This window comes from Balaenoptera ricei, chromosome 9 (genome assembly GCF_028023285.1).
Source record: "Balaenoptera ricei isolate mBalRic1 chromosome 9, mBalRic1.hap2, whole genome shotgun sequence".
NCBI classification, from domain to species: domain Eukaryota; kingdom Metazoa; phylum Chordata; class Mammalia; order Artiodactyla; family Balaenopteridae; genus Balaenoptera; species Balaenoptera ricei.
In genome coordinates, this window is record NC_082647.1 from 41,401,348 (window position 1) to 41,424,391 (window position 23,044).

A 23,044-nucleotide genomic window follows, 5' to 3' on the forward strand; every position below is an offset into this window, starting at 1 on the left:
TCAATTGCTTATTTTGACATGGTGCTCAGAGCCGGCTGAGGAGTCCAGGTGCACGTCAGGTTGGGGGGCACCCAGAGAAAGTTCTTTGAGACAGCAAGATGTGGTTGGGTCTGGCACGTTCAAAATAACTCATTTGAACGGGTGTTTCACCACTTTGACTGGTTGGTTGGCAGTTTTAAGGCACAACGGTGGTCTCTGACAAATCAGATGTATATTAGACCCAAATGCTGCATCCCATTTCAACCCCAACCCTGGTGTGGGCGAAGACCCCCATATCTGTCTCCTGCCACTCCTTTTATATTTGTTCCATTTTGGTTCTGTTTCAAAGGGGAAGGGTCATTTTTTTAAAAAAAATTTCATTGTTAACAGGTGAGTAAAAAGTAATATACATAAATTCACTCACTGCATTGTGGTGACAGTAGTTACTGTACAGTTTCCACGGTGAATTAACTACAAACCTGATAGGTACTTTGCTTTTGTGTGATGCTTCTAAAACTTTTCCCCGTTGAGAAGTGGGATCACTTGTCAGTGACAGTTGCAGGGTTAAGATGATGGCAAAATTGCTTACAATACATATGCACCATTTATTTCTCTACTGCAGGCAAGTAATGCTTCTGTTGTAGAAATCCACAGTTTTTCTCAAGGTGCTCTCATTTCAGGCACACCTTCTCTTGATTTATATGGATGTAATCACCACCGAATTTCCACTTCCTTCCCCACCTCCACTCTTCACTGCACACAGTAGGTCTTTTCTCCACTTCTGGCCTAAAGATCAGGAACCTTACTGGGCCCTGAGATGTAAAGGAATGCTCCAGGGTCACCTGTGTGCTCGTCTTTCTCCTGAAGGGCGGTTCCACCCACTTACATCCCCCTTGCTTCCAAATAAGGACTTCTGAGGTTCTGCTTGGCATCATGATGGGGGGTAACTTAGGTTATTTGCTTTTTCTTTCTTCCTTTGTTTAAAAAAATTTCACTTGTGAACCATCTCCCTAGCATGTCATCCGAGCTCAGCGGGCCATCAACAATGAAATGGCACACCAGCTGTACGTGCTGCAGGTGCTAACCTTTAACCTTTTGGAAGACAGGATGATGACCAAGATGGATCCCCAGGACCAGGTGAGTGCTCGTTAGACAACGGTAAAAGCACATGTGGGAAAGAGTGTCATTAAAAGTCTTTTCTTGGGCTACTTGGAAACCAGGAGGTTTTAGATGATGATAATATTATTTTATTATCATCTCAGGACTTAGGGGAATGGATTTAAAATTTAGGTGAATCTAGGATCAGAGAATAAAATAAATGAATTATTTCATTATGCATCAAACACACGCATATTCTTTCTTTATTGGGTAAGAAAGCTTGACGTCACATGGCTGCAAACGTTGGCCCTTAGCCCCAATACCTTCAACGGCGATAGCTTTGGAGTCAAGTTCCCAGAACACATAGCCACTTGGTAGCTCTGTGTGAGATTGATTCTGCAGGCTGAAGGAGTAATTTCCATTCTCCAGTGATCAGTGCCACGGGTGGAGGTCCCAGGTTACATCTGATTTCTGGGCTTACATCTTTGTCAGTTGTCTCTTTGCTATAATTCTCTCTAGGTCTCTGGTTGTTGTGCATGAAAAGTTAAGTCTCGATCCAAAACGCTTTGGGGGAACTTTACTATGTGAGGATGGAGTGAGAGGAAACAGCTGGGAGCCCTGCTGTAGCACATTTTCAACTTAAATAGCGCTGCAGCTTTGGAAAGGAAAACACTCATTATTGGCACGTGAGGGTCTGATCTCTAGCAGATGTGGATGCACATGCAAAGTGTGTAACCACCGCAGCACTTCATTCATGGCGTGAGGCCATGAGATTAGGAATGATGGAGAGGTTTCGAGCAGCTGTCTAACATGCCCCACGCTTTTGGCAAGACCAAGTGCGATCACCCAGAGAGATGCGACAGTCTTACTACTTCTAGTACGAAACGCAATGTGTCTTAAGGTGAAACAGCCCTCCCTGCTTGGAAACCGCCTCCTTTTATCTAAAAGATATATTTTTTCTTATTGTGGTTAAATATGCCTCACAGAAAATTTACCATTTTAACCATTTTTAAGGTTTGTTTCTATGAAGTCACTTCTCAGTGGAGTTAGGGATCCCTTGTCACTTACATATTGTTCATAAACCTTACGTGCCTCTTGCTTTATTTCTGACAGTACAGGACTCCCAGGTCCTCTAATTTTTTTTTTTTTTTTTTCCCAATCACAAGCCTTCCATCATATTTGGGGCTCTCATTTAGAACTTCACGAGGCAATTGATATCAGTGCTCCAAGTGGCTTGGCTGTGAGGGTAATTGTGGAATAAAGCCAGGGCCTACCAGCAGGGAGAGTGGCAGGAGGAAAAGAAGTATACAGAGCTGTAACTTAGGACATTGGTTGTCTTTTATCTGTTTTTCCTTTGCCTGTATGCAGTGATTCATTTAGACCCTGGGGAACGAGGGAGTAGATGTAACGGCACACAGTGAAGGCAGCTCTCTCTCGCCCTCCCATTTTTTCTCCCTAACCCCTTCAGGCTCAGCGGGACATCATATTTGAACTTCGAAGAATTGCTTTTGATGCAGAGTCTGAACCAAATAACAGCAGCGGCAGCATGGAGAAGCGCAAGTCCATGTACACCCGGGATTATAAAAAACTTGGCTTCATTGTAAGTAAGCCATCTCCAGTAAGCTCTCCTTCCAGCATCCTGGGGCCTGACCTCAGCCACATAACTGATGTCTCCTCCAAGCGTGTGGTCCTCTTGTGCCTTACAGAATAGTTTCCACATTTTCCAGATGTTTAGCTGGTTTAAACAAGATCACATGAAAATCTCTTCTGGCTGCAGTGAAATGGAATAACTTGCACAAGTGTGACTAATACTGAGTTTGTTTATTCAGTTCTGATTAAGTGTAACCAAGAGTAGTTAGCCCGGAAAGCATCTAGACTTCATTAAATCTACTTCACAAGAGGCTTAAGGTTCTATTTGAATTAAATGGGTGATGGCAACTGTGGGATGGATCTTATTATTGGGCTAGTGATTGGATTATTCACCTACATCGATTTCATATCAAAATCAAATTGAGTCTCCTGAAATTTAATCACGATCTGATTTATGCAATTTATATTTTCCTAAAAGTTTTGTCTTGCTATGGATGCTCATAAGATATCTCCTAGATTTTCTTTTTATTCAGTTTGCAAATCAGAACACAGCTTGTCCTGAATATAAACTGTTTTTGTTTCTACTGCTGGTCTATTCTAGCTTTTATCACCATCACATTTCTATATGACCTTTGGCTAATGAATCGCAAATTCTGCAGGTGTAAACTTGGGTTTCTTTTTTACCTCCTTCATAAGCATCATAAATGAGATTTCTGGCTTCAGTGATTAGAAATCACCAGGCATTATTTTTTTATTTTTATTTTTTCACACACACACATTGTATTTTATTTTTACAAGAGATAAATAAACTGGCACCAAGCATTGTAAATGGATGACCACAACAAAAGCAACAATGATTGCAATTACCAAACACGAAACACACTCATATTGACATTCAGTCCAGTAATCCTCCACTGTAACAGCTCCTTTACTTTGCAGTGAAAATTGATTTGTATATTTTTTGCCTCTGAGTCCTTGTGGGATTTTTTTTTTTTTAATGCAAACAGAAAGTCACAAAAATTATAATCATCCTCATCGGTTCACTCAGTCCCATGTGATTAATGTTTTTTTATCTTGATCTTTTGTTAGCACTTTTATGAATTCATCAGTTTTCCATTAGAGTTCTGAAAATGCTTCTTCATTCAGTTCAACAGTATAGTCAGTTACCAGAAACCTGTACTTGTCAGAGTCTTTTCCATGAATCCCTTGAAGATGAAAATCTTTTATAGCAACATTTTTGCAAAAGCATCAGAGTACACCCAGAACTGTCTGTAAATGACAAAAGACTTAAAAATGACCACGGTTGAAGATTTGATGAAAGTTCATAATAATACAATTGACAAGGAAATTTAGTTATTTCTGAGATATACATTTAAAGTAATGACTAGAATTATGACTTATAACATTATACCAGAACATATAAGATTTTTAGAAATTTCATGTAATGTCTGAAACATTTATATTAACATATTTCCATACAAATAACCCAAAGAATGTTTAGTATTAGTTGTTTTTGTTTGTTTTTTTATACTGCAGGTTCTTATTAGTTATCAATTTTATACACATCAGTGTATACATGTCAATCCCAATCACCCAATTCAGCACACAACCATCCCCACCCCACCGCGGTTTTTCCCCCTTGGTGTCCATACGTTTGTTCTCTACATCTGTGTCTCAACTTCTGCCCTGCAAACCGGTTCATCTGTACCATTTTTCTAGGTTCCACATACATGCGTTAATATACAATATTTGTTTTTCTCTTTCTGACTTACTTCACTCTGTGTGACAGTCTCTAGATCCAGCCACGTCTCAACAAATGACTCAATTTCGTTCCTTTTTATGGCTGAGTAATATTCCATTGTATATATGTACCACATCTTCTTTTTCCATTTGTCTGTCGATGGGCATTTAGGTTGCTACCATGACCTGGCTATTGTAAATAGTGCTGCAATGAACATTGGGGTGCATGTGTCTTTTTGAATTATGGTTTTCTCTGGTATATGCCCAGTAGTGGGATTGCTGGGTCATATGGTAATTCTATTTTTAATTTTTTAAGGAACTTCCATACTGTTCTCCATAGTGGCTGTATCAATTTACATTCCCACCAACAGTGCAAGAGGGTTCCGTTTTCTCCACACTCTCTCCAGCATTTGTTCTTTGTAGATTTTCTGATGATGCCCATTCTAACTGGTGTGAGGTGATACCTCACTGTAGTTTTGATTTGCATTTCTCTAATAATAAGTGATGTTGAGCAGCTTTTCATGTGCTTCTTGGCCATCTGTATGTCTTCTTTGGAGAAATGTCTATTTAGGTCTTCTGCCCATTTTTGGATTGGGTTGTTTGTTTCTTTAATATTGAGCTGCATGAGCTGTTTATATATTTTGGAAATTAATCCTTTGTCCGTTGATTCGTTTGCAAATATTTTCTCCCATTCTGAGGGTTGTCTTTTCGTCTTGTTTATGGTTTCCTTTGCTGTGCAAAAGCTTTGAAGTTTCATTAGGTCCCATTTGTTTATTTTTGTTTTTATTCCATTACTCTAGGAGATGGATCAAAAAAGATCTTGCTGTGATTTATGTCAAAGAGTGTTCTTCCTATGTTTTCCTCTAAGAGTTTTATAGTGTCTGGTCTTACATTTAGGTCTCAAATCTATTTTGAGTTTATTTTTGTGTATGGTGTTAGGGAGTGTTCTAATTTCATTCTTTTACATGTAGCTGTCCAGTTTTCCCAGCACCACTTATTGAAGAGACTGTCTTTTCTCCATTGTATATCTTTGCCTCCTTTGTCATAGATTAGTTGACCATAGGTACGTGGGTTTATCTCTGGGCTTTCTATCATGTTCCATTGATCTATGTTTCTGTTTTTGTGCCAATACCATATTGTCTTGATTGCTGTAGCTTTGTAGTATAGTCTGAAGTCAGGGAGTCTGATTCCTCCAGCTCTGTTTTTTTCCCTCAAGACTGCTTTGGCTATTTGGGGTCTTTTGTGTCTCCATACAAATTTTAAGATGATTTGATCTAATTCCGTAAAAAATGTCATTGGTAATTTGATAGGGATTGCATTGAATCTGTAGATTGCTTTGGGTAGTATAGTCATTTTCACAATATTGATTCTTCAAATCCAAGAACATGGTATATCTCTCCATCTGTTGGTATCATCTTTAATTTCTTTCATCAGTGTCTTATAGTTTTCTGCATACAGGTCTTTTGTCTCCCTAGGTAGGTTTATTCCTAGGTATTTTATTCTTTTTGTTGCAATGGTAAATGGGAGTGTTTTGATAACTTCTCTTTCAGATTTTTCATCATTAGTGTATAGGAATGCCAGAGATTTCTGTGCATTAATTTTGTATCCTGCTACTTTACCAAATTCATTCATTAGCTCTAGTAGTTTTCTGGTGGCATTTTTAGGATTCTCTATGTATAGTATCATGTCATCTGCTAACAGTGACAATTTTACTTTTTCTTTTCCAATTTGTATTCCTTTTATTTCTTTCTCTTCTCTGATTGCCCTGGCCAGGACTTCCAAAACTATGTTGAATAATAGTGGTGAGAGTGGACATCCTTGTCTTGTTCCTGATCTTAGAGGAAATGCTTTCAGTTTTTCACCATTGAGAATGATGTTTGCTGTGGGTTTGTCATATATTGCCTTTATTATGTTGAGGTAGTTTCCCTCTATGCCCACTTTCTGGAGAGTTTTAATCATAAATGGGTGTTGAATTTTGTCAAAAGCTTTTTCTGCATCTATTGAGATGATCATATGGTTTTCATTCTTCAATTTGTTAATATGGTGTATCACAGTGATTGATTTGCGTGTATTGAAGAATCCTTGCATCCCTGGGATAAATCCCACTTGGTCATGGTGTATGATCCTTTTAATGTGTTGTTGGATTCTGTTTGCTAGTATTTTGTTGAGGATTTTTGCATCTATATTCATCAGTGATATTGGTCTGTAATTTTCTTTTTTTGTAGTATCTTTGTCTGGTTTTGGTATCAGGGTGATGGTGGCCTCATAGAATGAGTTTGGGAGTGTTCCTTCCTCTGTAATTTTTTGGAAGAGTTTGAGAAGGATGGGTGTTAGCTCTTCTCTAAATGTTTGATAGAATTCACCTGTGAAGCCATCTGGTGCTGGACTTTTGTTTGTTGGAAGATTTTTAATCACAGTTTCAATTTCATTACTTGTGATTGGTCTGTTCATATTTTCTGTTTCTTTCTGGTTCAGTCTTGGAAGGCTATACCTTTCTAAGAATTTGTCCATTTCTTCCAGGTGGTCCATTTTATTGGCACAGAGTTGCTTGTAATAGTCTCTTAGGATGCTTTGTATTTCTGCGATGTCTGTTGTAACTTCTCCTTTTTCATTTCCAACTTTATTGATTTGAGTCCTCTCCTTCTTTTTCTTGATGAGTCTGGCTAATGGTTTATCCATTTTGTTTATCTTCTCAAAGAACCAGCTTTTAGTTTTATTGATCTTTGCTATTGTTTTCTTTTTTTCTATTTCATTTATTTTTTCTCTGATCTTTATGATTTCTTTCCTTCTGCTAACTTTGGGTTTTGTTTGTTCTTCTTTCTCTAGTTCCTTTAGGTGTAAGGTTAGATTGTTTAGTTGAGATTTTTTTTGTTTCCTGAGGTAGGCTTGTATAGCTATAAACTTCCCTCTTAGAACTGCTTTTGCTGCGTCCCATAGGTTTTGAATCGTTGTGTTTTCATTGTCATTTGTCTCTAGGTATTTTTTTATTTCCTCTTTGATTTCTTCAGTGATCTCTTGGTTATTTAGTAACATATTGTTTAGCCTCCATGTGTTTGTGTTTTTTACGTTTTTTTCCCTGTAATTCATTTCTAATCTCATAGCATTGTGGTCAGAAGAGATGCTTGATTTGATTTCAATTTTCTTAAATTTACTGAGGCTTGATTTGTGACCCAAGATGTGATCTATCCTGGAGAATGTTCCGTGCGCACTTAAGAAGAAAGTGTAATCTGCTGTTTTTGGATGGAATGTCCTATAAATATCGATTAATTCTATCTGGTCTATTGTGTCATTTAAAGCTTGTGTTTCCTTATTTATTTTCATTTTGGATGATCTGTCCATTGGTGTAAGTGAGGTGTTAAAGTCCCCCACTATTATTGTGTTACTGTCGATTTCCTCTTTTATAGCTGTTAGCAGTTGCCTTATGTATTGAGGTGCTCCTATGTTGGGTGCATGTATATTTATAATTGTTATATCTTCTTCTTGGATTGATCCCTTGATCATTATGTAGTGTCCTTCCTTGTTTCTTGTAACGTTCTTTATTTTAAAGTCTACTTTATCTGATATGAGTGTAGCTACTCCAGCTTTCTTTTGATTTCCATTTGCATGGAATATCTTTTTCCATCCCCTCACTTTCAGTCTGTATGTGTCCCTAGGTCTGAAGTGGATCTCTGGTAGACAGCATTTATATGGGTCTTGTTTTTGTATCCATTCAGCAAACCTGTGTCTTTTGGTTGGAGCATTTAATCCATTCACGTTTAAGGTAATTATCGATATGTATGTTCCTATGACCATTTTCTTAATTGTTTTGCATTTGTTTGTGTAGGTCCTTTTCTTCTCTTGTGTTTCCCACTTAGAGAAGTTCCTTTAGCGTTTGTTGTAGAGCTGATTTGGTGGTGCTGAATTCTCTTAGCTTTTGCTTGTCTGTAAAGCTTTTGATTTGTCCATCAAATCTGAATGAGATCCTTGCCAGGTAGAGTAATGTTGGTTGTAGGTTCTTCCCTTTCATCACTTTAAGTATATCATGCCACTCCCTTCTGGCTTGTAGAGTTTCTGCTGAGAAATCAGCTGTTAACCTTATGGGAATTCCCTTGTATGTTATGTTTCATTTTTCCCTTGCTGCTTTCAGTAATTTTTTTTGTCTTTAAGTTTTGCCAATTTGATTACTATGTGTCTCGGCGTGTTTCTCCTTGGGTTTATCCTGAATGGGACTCGCTGCGCTTCCTGGACTTGGGTGGCTATTTCCTTTCCCATGTTAGGGAAGTTTTTGACTATAATCTCTTCAAATATTTTCTCGGGTCCTTTCTCTCTCTCTTCTCCTTCTGGGACCCCTATAATGCGAATGTTGTTGCATTTAATGTTGTCCCAGAGGTCTCTTAGGCTGTCTTCGTTTCTTTTCATTCTTTTTTCTTTAGTCTGTTCCACAGCAGTGAATTCTACCATTCTGTCTTCCAGGTCACTTATCCGTTCTTCTGCCTCAGTTATTCTGCTATTGATTCCTTCTAGTGTAGTTTTCATTTCAGTTATTGTATTGTTCATCTCTGTTTGTTTGTTCTTTAATTCTTCTAGGTCTTTGTTAAACGTTTCTTGCATCTTCTTGATCTTTGCCTCCATTCTTTTTCCGAGGTCCTGGATCATCTTCACTATCATTATTCTGAATTCTTTTTCTGGAAGGTTGCCTATCTCCACTTCATTTACTTGTTTTTCTGGGGTTTTATCTTGTTCCTTCATCTGGTACATAGCCCTCTGCCTTTTCATCTTGTCCGTCTTTCTGTGAATGTGGTTTTTGTTCCACAGGCTGCAGGATTGTAGTTCTTCTTGCTTCTGCTGTTTGCCCTCTGGTGGATGATGCTATCTAAGAGGCTTGATGGGAGGGACTGGTGGTGGGTAGAGCTGACTGTTGCTCTGGTGGGCAGAGCTCAGTAAAACTTTAATCCACTTGACTGTTGATGGGTAGGGCTGGGTTCCCTCCCTGTTGGTTGTTTGGCCTGAGGCAACCCAACACTGGAGCCTACCTGGGCTCTTTGGTGGGGCTAATGACAGACTCTGGGAGGGCTCACGCCAAGGAGTCCTTCCCAGAACTTCTGCTGCCAGTGTCCTTGTCCCCACAGTGAGCCACAGCCACCACCCCCTATGCAGGAGACCCTCCAACACTAGCAGATAAGTCTGGTTCAGTCTCCCCTGGGGTCCCTGCTCCTTCCCCTGGGTCCCGATTTGCACACTACTTTGTGTGTGCCCTCCAAGAGTGGAGTCTCTGTTTCCCACAGTCCTGTCGAAGTCCTGCAATCAATTCCCACTAGGCTTCAAAGTCTGATTCTCTAGGAATTCCTCCTCCCGTTGCAGGACCCCCAGGTTGGGAAGCCTGACGTGGGGCTCGGAACCTTCACTCCAGTGGGTGGACTTCTGTGGTATAAGTGTTCTCCAGTCTGTGAGTCACCCACCCAGCAGTTATGGGATTTTTATTTTATTGTGATTGTGCCCCTCCTACCGTCTCATTGTGGCTTCTCCTTTGTCTTTGGATGTGGGGTATCTTTTTTGGTGAGTTCCAGTGTCTTCCTGTCGATGATTGTCCAGCAGCTAGTTGTGATTCTGGTGTTCTCGCAAGGGGGAGTGAGAGCACATCCTTCTACTCCGCCACCTTGGTTCCTCCAACCCAGGCATTATTTTAAAACTGCAAATACTCTTTTCTTGAATACACGCACACACACACACATACACACATATTAATATTTATTTATACACATTGGTATCCATGCCTTATTGTTATTTGGGAAACCTTGTCTTTCATGGGAATTGTCTTTGAAAATGTTTCCACATCAGTTACATGGGTTGTTTTTCATTACTGAAGAGTTTTTATTAGTTGGATGTACTACAGTTTATTTACCCAAGCTCTTTTACTGAGTGTTTCAGTGTTTTGAATTTACCAATAAGTCCATAATTAACATCTTTGCCACCCAGTATGTACGTACATCCATGATCATGTTATTAGGATAAATCTGTGGAACTGGCATTTCTATGGTATATATTTTTAAAGCTTTTAATATCATCGATTTGCTTTCCACAAACATTGAGTAATTTCCACTTTAACCAGATCAGAGTAACTCTTTTATAAACCTCTCCAATGTTTCTTAAACTAAAAAAAAAAAAACCTAGTAACTTGATGTTATTCCTTTTATACTGGTAGTCTTAACATGTCTTTTCTAATAAGAATACTTGTGAAGCATTGTATTTAGCTTTGCAACTTGCTTTACAGAGGTATTATGACATCATTTTTATACTGTCATATCCCAAATTTTGACTTTGACATTCCATTTGATCTTTTAGCTGAATCTATTTTTCTAAATTTTAGCAAAAAGTTTTTAGCAAAAATCTCTCTTACCCTCAAGTCATATCAAAATGGCCAGGGATGAGACCAAGGTGTGTACATTTCAAAATGCTTCCCCTTGATCCTGATATTCTGTCCTGGTGGAGAGCCTGGTTGTAGGGTACGTGTGAGTTACTGCCACTTCATTTTTACTTGGATTTTACTTGGATCCATTTTACTTGGAGTTCTAGTGCATTTGAACTATGTAGAAAATGCAAAATGATGTCTTTATGAGTACTGATCCCTGGACTCGAAGTGTCTTTACCCCGGGTCCTAGTGGTTTTTGTTGGGGGCAGTTGGATCCCAGAATGCACAGTGTTACTTCTTTTCCTGGGCATGTGTATGAGGAATGGAGGAGAGAGGGAAGTTGGGGAAAGACCACTTGGTGGGACTCGGATTATCCCAGGTTCTCGGGTTATTACAGGTCCCTAGGAAGGATATATACATAATGGGGGTGGGAGGTATGAAGCACCTCCTTTTATTTTCATGCTCTGGTCCTGTGTGAAATCGCTGGGATATCCCATGAGCCAAACTGAGTGATTTTTCTCAATGGAGCTCCATCTGTCTTAACATGATTGTTAATTCCTTCCACAGTTTCCTATTAGGGTATATCCTACTGTCTTAGTTTTCAGTGTCAGATGAATGTTCTGCTTCATGAGTACTTTATTAAAAACAATGCATTTTTAAGCTGGAAGTTAATTTGATGTGGTTTTAAGGCCTTTAGTACTTACGTGGCCTCCACTCCAAGGACTTGAAAAGTCGTTTTAGAAAAAGCAAAGGCCTTGAACAGAAAATAACCAAAGGAGAGTGTCGATGTCCTTAATTTTTCCCCTGTTCTTTTTTGAGTTTTCAATTTTAGTCCTTCCTCTGAAACTTTTTCCAGGCCACGATCTTGTATCAGAGAATGGAGAAATTGGAAAGACTAGTCAGTAATGATTTCTAATGCTAGAAACGATGCAGCTGCTTTCACAAGCAGTGATTTTCACTTTTGACTAACCCTCAGTCACCAGAAAGAGACAAGCTGCAGTGATGGAAACACATGTTCACTGTGCCACCTAGAGGCCGTTGTGCAAAGCGCTGAAAGCTGGTTGAGGACCTCAGGTGTCTGGCCACGAAAGCTCTGGATGCTGGAAGCTGCCCTGGTGCAAGATTCTCTCTGTGCTTCCAAAGGAGGAATAATCTTGCCTGTTAACTCCTTACTGACCTCCTTCCTTTTACCTCCTTCAGAAGCAATTTGAGATTTGGATAACCTTTTGGATCTCCGTGAAGGAAAGTTCAATTCATATAAGATTGCTGTTTCTCAGTTCATGTCTCCGGAGTAGGCAGTACCCAGGAAGTGTTAAGTGACAACTTTTTGGAGTTGAGTGGGCCTAGATTTTAATGCCCTACTGCCTACTTCCAAGCCATTTACTAATAATAAGCCGTTTATTAATAACTGGCCAGTGGGACAGTTATTTAACCTATTTGGGTGTCAGCTTCCTCAGTGTGAAACTGGGCAGGTGCTCTTCTATTTTGCGGCTGTTTCAGGGCCCTGTGAGACCATCTGTGGGCAGCTGGCACTGTGCCGGGCACGGCGGATGCACCCAGCAGACGGCACTTCCCTTCCTTGCTTTTTGGAGAGCAAGAAAATCATAGTCAGCTTTTCAAGTTTTCCAAAGTAGAGGGGCCATTGCTCCAACAAGGCAAGAAGAACAGTTTGTTACAGGATAATAAAGCACAACACCTTTGAGAAGGCACATGGGCCTCACATTTCTTCTCAGCACAGCATCCCAACAGAGCAGATTTTTCTGGTGAAATCATTCTAAAATCTCAGTCTGAAGTGGCTATATGGCTTCTATGTTTAGTCGTAACACAGAAAAGCACTTGCTTTTAAAGCAAAGCTGCTTATTCTTCTGAGATCTCTTAGTTAATGGTTTCTTAGTTGCAAAATGGACATGCCTTTGTAGGTTTCCCGGTAGGAGGAAGGGGTCAGCCTTGTCTGAGTTAATACTAATCTCATTGGAACATCTAAGGAGGGGCATGTGTACTTCTCAAGGTGATAGAAGGCAGATTCTTACTTTTAGAATGATTTTATTTTGAAAATGGGGGAAATGCCTGTATACAAACTATGCCCTGTTGATTATAATGACCAGAAGCTGTGCACTATGGTTTTCCTAGTCTGTGAAGAGTTGAATTCCTGGCCAGAGACCCTTCAGAATGTAGCTATTTTGATGTCGAATTGACAGCTTCTCTATCTGTGGATTTTACCTTTGTCCAGTCTATTGGACAAACATTAAAAAAGAGATGTCTGTAGTTCATTTTCCTGAGCCCTCTTGGACCAAGGCCGACGTTAAAATTGGACAAAGCTGGGTTTTTTTCCCGAGTTCCTTTTTTTTCTTTTTCTTTAGCTTGACTGGGGCTAAAATAAGCTCAGTTTAAAAAAGAAACTGCTTCTGAACAATATAATGTACTTTAATATGAAACGTTTTGATAAACATTTCCCTTAACATTTTCAGATTGTCTTAAAAGAAAAAGATGACTAAAATGTAAAGGTGGAAAAAGGTAATGGGAAAAATATTATTTCAGAATTAAAACTCTTAAAATATAGGTTTTATTGTATTCAGGTATGGTAAGGCCAGCAGTGTCCCTGGAGATGGTCGCTGTTGAAAAGACAGTTTGTCATTCATGGTTCCCAAGAGGAGGGAGCATGTCACATCATGCAGGGACACAAGGGAAGCACCAGGGTTGGTCAGGAGGCAGAGGGAGCAAGGGGAAAACACAGGCAACAGCCTTTGTTGTGATTTCCACGGGAAAACCGAGGCACAGAAGGTAAGTAGGCTCAGAATTGGCTACTTTGAATAATCTCCTTGGGTTCTGGAGCCTACCTGCTACCCCTAGTTGTCTGGTACCCGACCCTGTGGTCATTAGGGCAGGGGAATGGTGGCCCAGAGTACAAAAGCCTGCTAAAGGAGGTTGTTGGGGAATAGGACCTGGATTGGTTGGTTTGCATATGATAGGCAGGCTTCTTATCTCTAGGAAGTAGGTCACCCTGCAAAGGGCAGTCCCTCTAATGTCAGCAAGGACCCAAGATACCAAAGCATCAGAAAGTACAAAAAATGAAAAAAACATGATTAATACAGATTTATGTTCAAATTTTTAAAGGATTTTTTACCTTCTTAGGTGATAGAAGACAATTATGCATAGTTGCACAAGTATAATTCTACATAATTACATATGCAGTGCTTGGTGTCATTTTAATATATTTTTTAAATACAGATGGCAGGGAATGAAATGAGATGCATATTTATATATCTCTTCCTCCATCTCCATCTCCATCCCTGTTCCCATATCACAGAAGAAAGCATCTTAGTCTAAATGCTACTAGAATTCAACAGCTACTGGGAGAGTGGGACATTGGGATTAAGCTTGTCCAGGGCTGTTCCTGACTCTGTCACTCATAGGCTGAGTGATTCCGACAAAGTACTTGACATCATCATGAATCAGTTTTCTTGTCTTTAAAATGGGGCATGTTAGTTGTTTCTATCAATAGGTTTGTTGTGTGGATTAAATGAGTAGATATTTATAAATCATACAGAACCGTGCCTGGTCACAGCAAGCAGACTACGAATTTGGAGGCTGTAATGATGATGTTACAACCACTATTAATATTATTATTGGAATGTCGCCCAGTGTCCCATGACACTGTGACACACAGTGATGGGAGAATGTGAGAGTTGTAAGTTGTCCCAGGAAGGTAGGGAGAAACTGCATGGTTCAAAGTAGCAGTGAAAGATGAAGGAATAATGTGTGCTTGGGAAACTGCAAGTAATTTGTCATGGCCAGTGTTTATGTTGCCTGGGGACAGAGAAGTAGAGTTTAATTGTAAGCGAGAGACAGATCACAGAGAATTTTAAATTCAGAGGGCTTGAAATATGCGGTCAGTCTTCACGGATTCCATATCCGCAAACTCACCTATTCACTAAAATTTATTTGTAACCCCCAAATCAGCCATTGTGGTGCTCTCATAGGCATTTGCAGACAAGCACAGAGTGGCAAAAAATTTGAGCTGCTGGGCAGGCCCATGAGGTCAGACAAGGTGGCTCTCTGCCTTCTTGTTTCAGCTCATATTGTAAACGAGCGTCCTTTTTGCAGTCTAGCTGGGGCCACATTTTCTGAAACCTTGTGCTTTCTGTTGGTGATTTTGCTGTTTAAAATGGCCCCCAAGCATTGTGCTCAAGTGCTGTCCAGGGTTCCTAAGTGTAGGAGGCTGCAGTGGGCCTTAAAGAGAAAACATGTGCATTAGATAAATTTTGTGCACGCATGAGTGATAGTGCTGTTGCTGTGAGTTCAGTGTTACTGAATCAACAGTATGTGTTAAATAGTGTGTCCTTAAATAGAAACGCACGTAAAACAAGGTTATATATTGATCGGTTGACAAAAATCTTGTGACCAGGGGCTCGAAGGAATCTAACCCTGTATTGCCCCTAAGACCAATGGCTCAGTGTTCGTTAATTCAGGGTTTGTGGTGACTTCATAGAACATAACTACAGGAAATAAGGAGAATCAATGTACTTTAAGTCCCTGAGGAGCTTTCGAGCAGGGGTGAGCCATGGAGAGGAGAATCCCAGGCGGTCCTAGGCTCAGCTCTCTCCTAGCCACGTGTCCCGTACGTGTTAAGTGAGGAAGAGAAAGCCTGTCCTTCACTAGCTCACAGGCGTGTGAGAGGTTAACAAACATTTGCAGAGCAGGGCAGTGCTCAGGACAGGGGGGCTGGGAGGGGCGGAGTACTATAACCTACCGTGACTTGAGTCATTTATTTCAAGAAGCTGCCTTGAAACTGCTGCTGTACCAAAATACCACATCCCTGAAATCAGGTGAATTTTCATTCTACCATCAGTTTTCATTCTAAACTCATTCTACATAGATGAGAGCTCAGCCTATGGTGGACCTGGCTTATATTTCAGCATCACTCCTAACAGGACTTTCTTAAAGGTTTTGTCACTGAGAATGTGATTCAGTCCCTTGGAGTACAAGGACAGCATTAGGAAGAATCTAGAACATACGGAAAGTAAATTTGAACATTTACCTAGTTTTTGTGGTCCTCAACCCCCTTTTGCAACAAGGCATATCTGGAAACCACAAGTTAAAGCAGATTTTAATAAAGAAAATCACATTTTCCCATAGGAATGATTTAATAATTGGGATCGTATTCCTAACCAAGCACCCTGCTTTCAAATAGTTTAAGATATGACCCATAAACAATAGGGCATACAAGCAAAGGACAACTAATACATTTTTCAGTCATTTATTGAAATTCTGTAAGTTTTAGCCACACGGGATTCAGGAGGTCCCCGTCGGGGCTGGAGCCCTCTGTGAGGAAGCTCTGGCAAGTAGTAGCCAGTCCACCCAGGTCCAGGCTATCCCTTCCACCTGAGGGACCTTTTGCGGACGTTGATGGAGGGATTACTGAGACCCTGAATGTTTAGGTTCAGTCTGGATGAACTTGCAGGCACGTACTGCATGCGCCTATTCCCCAGAACTAGATCTATTTTCTGCCTCATTGACAGTGTGCTCTGGCCCATTCTGATCAGAAACCCCCTTTCCCTATTCAAAATGCAGCAAAACCCCAGTCCTAATCATTTCTAGCCTTGCTCCACCTGGATATACACTAGCCAGGAGATTCCAGTTATTAGCGAGGCCTGAGCAGAATCAGCCACTCGACGGTGCAAAACCATAGCCATTGACGACTCCCAGCCAGACCGCCCCCCTCCCCACAGACTCGGAGGACCAGCCACTGGGACACCCAATTGCGTTACAGCTCTGCTTATCAGCCTGCAGAGTGTGAAGTTGTAGGACCAAGACAGAGGGCCTTAGGATCTCCTCGGGAGGTCTGTTTAGCTTCAAGGCCCTGCAGAAGCTAGGACCATTCTAAGATGCCCAGCTGGCCTCCTTGTTAAGTGAGATTGGCCTGCAGTTCATGGCAGGTGAGCATTTATGTAGTACCCACATCTCCTGACTCTCATTCCCAATTATTTTTCCTTATGCTGTAGTGAAAGGCTTTTATATGGGGCATAACAATCTATACAACCTAATATTTTCTTCTGTCTTAACATGGAAATGCAGGAAAGAATGCACTGGAAATAGAATATCCAAATAAATATTGACTGTAGAAACAATAATAATAACGTATTTGGGGATTTAAAAATATACATAATTAAAATGTGTGACAGCAATAACTTGGAGGGGGTAGTTGAGTCAAAATGAACCAGCATCATTGGAACGTGGTACAAAGCTGTCTGGGGAAGTTTGAGCTGATTCTTCACATGTATATCTCAAGTGAGTAGAAACTTAGAGATTCACTTTTCAACTTTTTCTTTTAGGTAGCCACTTCCGGAGTTCAATGTTCAGAGATATCACTGAAACTTCTGTCTTGATGGTAGGGGGTACTTGAGCCTCTTAGACATTTTTTTTCCTTTTATCTCTGCCTTTCCCTTCCTCACTTCAACAAATAGCAAGGGGGGTGCTGAGAGGAAAAACAGCCCAAGGAGAGCATTCTTTGAGGATTCCCATAGTTTAAGCCAAAACTTGCAGGCAGTTCTGTTGGTCACTTCCTTGATTGGCAGGTGAGAGTCCTATCTTTCCAGTGACTCCTCATTACAGGTGAAGAGAAGACCACCATGGCCAGGGAGGGCTCTGCTATGTCTTTCTTGGATGTTTTCGGTAAATGATATATAGCATAGCACGTGCTGTCTTCACATTTGGTTTTAAGCGCAGGGACCATAGCTTTGTTGAAGTTGTAGCTGCACATAAAGAAAAGGAAAAGTTAGCTTTGGGAAGTCTCTGGCAGAACCCAGGAAGATTGGATATCGGGCTTTATTTTCCCATCATTGAACCGAGGGGAGCAGATCACCAGGCAGAGCTCCTGCACGGTGGGCTCTTCATGTTGGTATCCGCAGCCTCATAGGGCCGCCTCCATCTCAGGGTAACGTCATCTCACTTGCTAGTGATGCAGAGAGATACCAAGAAGTCCCATGTAGATCACTTGCAGGACTTCCTTCCCTGTCCCTCCTTTGCTGTCCGGCTGGAGTGGGAAAGGACCATCCAAACGAGCGCAGTGTGGCTGGCTTGCAGGGGGCAGCCCTCACGCGTGCTCCGTCGCTGACAGAGGTGACAAGTAGGCCCGTTTCTACTGCCTGCGTCTTGCAGCAGGGCTTGTGCTGTCACTGCCATTTCCATCAAGTTGGTGGCTTTACATATGTGACAGGTTACTTCCCTTCTCCCTTCCCTGGCAGGGGAGGGAGCGTGGAGGAGCAGTGAGAACTGGGGATAATCTCATCTCAGAATCAGCCTCCAAAGAGCCAGCAGTTGCCTGCTGTAGATGCCATGTGAAGACGGTGAAAAGTACATCAGTCCTACAAGGGACACATGAATAATTGTGCTCTTGAAATGCTTTGCTATTTTTAAAGGAAATATTCTAAAGGAAAACTTTTAAAAACAAATGAACTGTGATTCATTGCTATGACAATATTTGAGCTTCATTCTCTTCTTGTATTTTAATGTAATTAATTTTAACTCTAGGCAGAATTTCTCAGAGGTGACTATTGAAAACTGAGTGAGGAGATGGGTTTCTCCTGCTCTGTGTTTTCCCCCTCCTTTCCTGTTCAGCACCCACTGTGGAGCCTGATGTCTGTTTATCTCCTGTTAGTGCTGAATCTGTTTTCTAGTCACTAGGGGGCGTTCCTAACAAAGGCATGTGTATTCATTACTCTCCAGGCTGAAGATGTTTTTATAAAGAGCAGCTCTGAGAAGGTGGAGTACTTAAAGGGGTAATTTTTAAAAGGTTCAGAAGAACCCTGCCCAAGCCGAAACCTTCTGCCTTACACTTTTAGCTTAAAACCCACAAGAATGTTGTCCCCTTTAAAACAAGACTGCGGCAGAGGGAGGTAACTTATTGAACAGTGTTAGTCATTAACCCCTTAGAGTACCCCTTTCCTGGCATCCTTTCTTTGTACATAGAACTTTGGAGCAGAGGGGCACCATCCAGCATGTGCAAGGGTGTTACAGAGGGAATGTGCGCTTATGACATATAAACAGGTCAGTTCATCTGAGACTAATATAGCACAGCTTTTATGAACACAGCCTCTGGGACCAGACTGCCTGATTCTCCATCCCAGCTCCATTGCTCCTCAGCTGTGTGACCTCGGACAATTTACCCAACCTTTCTCTATCCCAGTATCTGCATTAGTAAGAATGGTTTAGTAATAGTTCCTACCTAAGCTTTGTTGTGGGGATTAATAAGTTAATAGAAGTCGAGTTCTTAGAAACCTGCCTGGCATTGAGAGAATTTAAATAAATTCTAATTATTGATGTTACCATTTGGGTCTGGTGGCCGCAATGAGTATGGGGTCTGCATTTTAACTCGGATAGTTCTTCATTTGACCATAGCCGGCTGGATCACAGAGTAGAAATATGTAGCTTCAAAGTGGAGCTAGATTAATCTGAAGGGTGATACCTCCCAAAGTCCATGAATTCAAGAGAATTTTTATAAAAGTGCTTGGCAGGGGAGGCATTTTATAATCTTCAAAAAGCCTCTTTAATGAAGAGGTGGTTCCTTTTCCTCTGCCTTGAGTAGCAGCTCAGGAGCTAGCATGCAGGCCCATCCCTAAGCATGTCCTTAGGGATCTGGTTCTCATAGGCACCTGCCCCTGTGTGAATTTTCAAAAGAGGGGAGGGCTCAAAATCACTATATAAATCAAATTAATTTTGCTGTTCACAGCAGGAAGCACCTTTCAGTTGGCTAACTCTATCCAGGATAACCCTTTAGAGTACCTTGGACTTAGGCTAGACAGTGCTAGAGCCAGAACCAGATCAGAGTCTAAAGTAGGACAAGCAGTTATGGGATTCTGGTACCTATGGTGGATTGTTGTACACATCCAGCACCTCCTCCTGTTGTGCTCTGCTGTCGTGGCCTGGCCTCATGGTTTTTTTTGCCCCTGGTAGGATCGTATCAAAGCACCTCTGAGAGCAGTGCTGGCTCGTCTGGGGTGCAGGCCAGAGGGTGAAGAAATGCCAGCTCAGAGACCCCAGAGTCGCCTGCTTGCTGTCGACCCTGCCTTTGACAGTCACTGAACAGATCCACATCAAGTTAGCGGGGCTTCAATTCTCATCCCTTTTCCTGAGACTTTCTTTTTTCCTTTTTTGCACATGGTCACCATTTGTTGATGTGTCTCATAGCGCTGAATTCGGTGTGATGTGACCTCGGGAGAGGAGGTGTGAACACGCCGTGCAGACCTGTTTTATGTCTGGGGGGAAGTAATTTATACACCAGGAGCTGGCTCTATGGCGTGGGATTCTAAATCTGGGCATGGCATTTTGTATGTGTAGGAAGGCTGTCAAAACCTTTCCAATGGAAGGGACCAGAACCAATTTGAGAATAACGTGTTTATGTAAGAACCGTCCCGGCACAGGCATCTCGGCACACTTCCTGTACTTGTTCATTCCAAAGAGGAGAGAAAGGGAAAAGGGAGGAGTTCTCCGTGAGCTCTTGCAAACTCACAGACTTCCCAGTGAGAAATGACACAAGCTCCTGAGATAGGAGACAACATAGTTAAAAAAGGGTAATAGGTATTTATGAACCCTTTGCTTTCTTAGTATTCCTGCCCTTTCTCTTGAAATGTTCATCAAACTGATTGGCCTGCTGAGTCTATATCATTTTCAGATTGGCCCATTGGGGTTTCCATTGGTTTTATATCAGTAACAAAACAGCCACAGTGGCACCCCACCAGCAGCAGCATTTTGAGTCCTTCTTGGGACCTGGGCCAAATGGTTCCCATGCAGGGTCTCATTTCATCTCTACAAGGCACAAGGCACAGCCATTATTCTTCCTATTTTAGAGATGAACTCATGTGGTGGGGACATTTGAGATGGGCCTTAGAGAATGGGAAGGGTTTGGACATGCGGGAATTGGAGGGCAAACGAAGGGACAGGCACGGATTAGTCCTGGAGGAGGAGCATGGGTGAGGAGCAGGGGGTGGACAACTGGAGAATGTGAAGAAAATGCTCCTTTGATGACAGGCCATGAAAGATTTGTGCCTGGGTATTCGGATGATATTTGATCATTTTAAATTAGGAGATTATGTGGTTAAACATGAGGATTTCACTTTGGTGGCAGTATAAAGAAGATGCCGTTTTGGAGTAGATTCTTGCAGCCTCTTTTCTCTGTATACACACGGGGATGTTGTAGGCTTTCCAGTGGCAGGAGTACTGCTATAGCGCGTTTCGAATACCCAGGGTGGTTTCTTCTGAGCGGAGGATGCGTGATAGATTTACAAGTTTATGTGTGTGCATGTGTATGCGTATATCTGTGTGTGCACAGATGTGTGTGCCCATCTGCCAGCAGGAGAGAAAGTGATGAGAAGAGAAAATTGGAGATTGGATGGCCTATAACACAGGAACTCTCTGTGTTATCGGCCATTATAGCTAGGAAACAAAATTGATACTCTTCCTATAAAAAGCCTTTTGCATTGTCCTATTTTTAGTGTTTCCTAGTGACTCAACACTGTATATATAGTACTGCCCTGTTTTTAGTGCTGGGTGTGAGTCTACTGCCTAAGGCTGCTGGTTACCAAGGGTGCTCCCCCTCCAAGCTCCCGGTCCTGCAGGGACCCTCCCAGAGTGGTGGCTCATGTCTCTGTGTCCTTCTCTGTTACACCCTGAGCCCGGCAGAGCATGTCCCTACCCCAGTGGGCGAAGGGTCCGTCCTTTCTGTCCTCCACTGCTGCTTATGTAACAGCTTGTCGTGTTCATTCAGTTTACATGTCAGAAAAAATTACCTCCGTCTTAAAAGAGATTTCTGTGAAAACATCAGCCTGGCAGATACAGGGAGCCAGGGGCCTTGGTTGGATGAGCATCTTTTTGGGGGTTTTGCACTGTAATCCCTGTCGGGTATGGGGGCTTCGCGTTTGCTTGACTGCCCCCAGCCTTAGTTCTCACGTGTGTTCTTCTCCTTCCTCCTGGAGAAACCAAGGGGGAGGTGGTCAAAGAACTCATGGAGTCCTTGGCAGTTTTTACAGGAGCAAACATGGTAAACGGATAATTACTTGTCAGGTTGAATCCTTCAAAGCCCTCAAAAAAATTCTCTCTCCACATCTAAACACGTATCTGCAATGTTTTGTTTTGGTTTTTGTACTTTTACCTCATGGACTTTCTATTTCCACTTTTTAACCGTCTTTCTTTCTGCTAGTCAACTTAGTACTTCCCTATTGTGGAAACTTTGGAGAGGAGAGGAAATTGTGAAGAAGCACAGAAAACACACAGGAAACCACAAAATAATACCTGTAATCCCACCCTCCACTGGCAAACACTGCTACTGTTTAGTATATTTCCTTTATTGCTTTTCGTATGGATTCTGCTCTTTACATAGTTGAGATTAAATTTTATGTTCAATTTCCTATCATTTCCGTTTGTCACAAGTAAACCTTGATAAAAATCATGTGCAGTGGCTGGATAGCACTGCAATAAGTGATTGAACCGTAATTTACTTAGGTGTTCTCCCATATAATTAAGGATATTTTAAAATAAATCACAAAAATGATTCGACGAACATATATGGTGCATAACTATTTGTCCACATTTAGAATTATTTCCTTAGGAGACATTTTTAGACACTTGGGTCAAAATTTAAGAATAAAAGCTCTCATTTATAATTTTATTTGTACTTCCTATTTTTAAATTCTTCTTGCTTTCCTTGAAATGGTTTTTATTCACATTGTTTCTAATTACATTATTTGAATGCTCTTTTTAACTATTCTAATTCTGAAAGCAAGACAAACTGCAGAGAATTCAGAAATATAGATAATCAAAATGATTTCGAAAAAAATAAGCCACATTCCTTCATATATAAATAAAATAGTTACAATTTTGGTGCACATCTTTTCCAGATATTTTCTATGCTTATGTAAATAAGTATGCTTTCTCTAAAATGTGATCCTATGGTTTTTTAAATTTTCAAAGTGAATTTTTATTTTAAGCTTTCTAGTGAAAATGTAGTAGAATTTATTATGCCATTTTAGTATATGCTTAGCTTTATCTGACAGAAACTTAGTGAAAATCTTAAAAATACAGGAGCTAAGCTACACTATTGATGAAGCCTGCCTTTTCTGTACATACTCATAGAAGCTTCTCGCAGAAGGACCAGTCATGGGTGGCTCCTGTGGCCACAGCCAAGAATTCCGTGCCTTTGTCCCCAATAAGATTTAGCCATGCAGTGTTTTTAGGGATTTTGATGCATATTGCAAA

At 41.1% G+C, this 23,044-nt stretch overlaps 1 protein-coding gene across 12 annotated transcripts in view; it reads left to right on the forward strand.

Moving 5' to 3' along the window:
- ELMO1 (engulfment and cell motility 1) overlaps positions 1–23,044 on the forward strand; it is a 783,505-nt gene that overhangs the window by 440,942 nt on the left and 319,519 nt on the right. For all 12 annotated transcript variants that reach the window (XM_059933596.1, XM_059933593.1, XM_059933602.1 and 9 more), the window contains 2 exons: positions 994–1,116; positions 2,546–2,677. In XM_059933596.1, the coding sequence (XP_059789579.1) occupies positions 994–1,116; positions 2,546–2,677 (255 nt within the window). The remainder of the gene's footprint in view (positions 1–993; positions 1,117–2,545; positions 2,678–23,044) is intronic.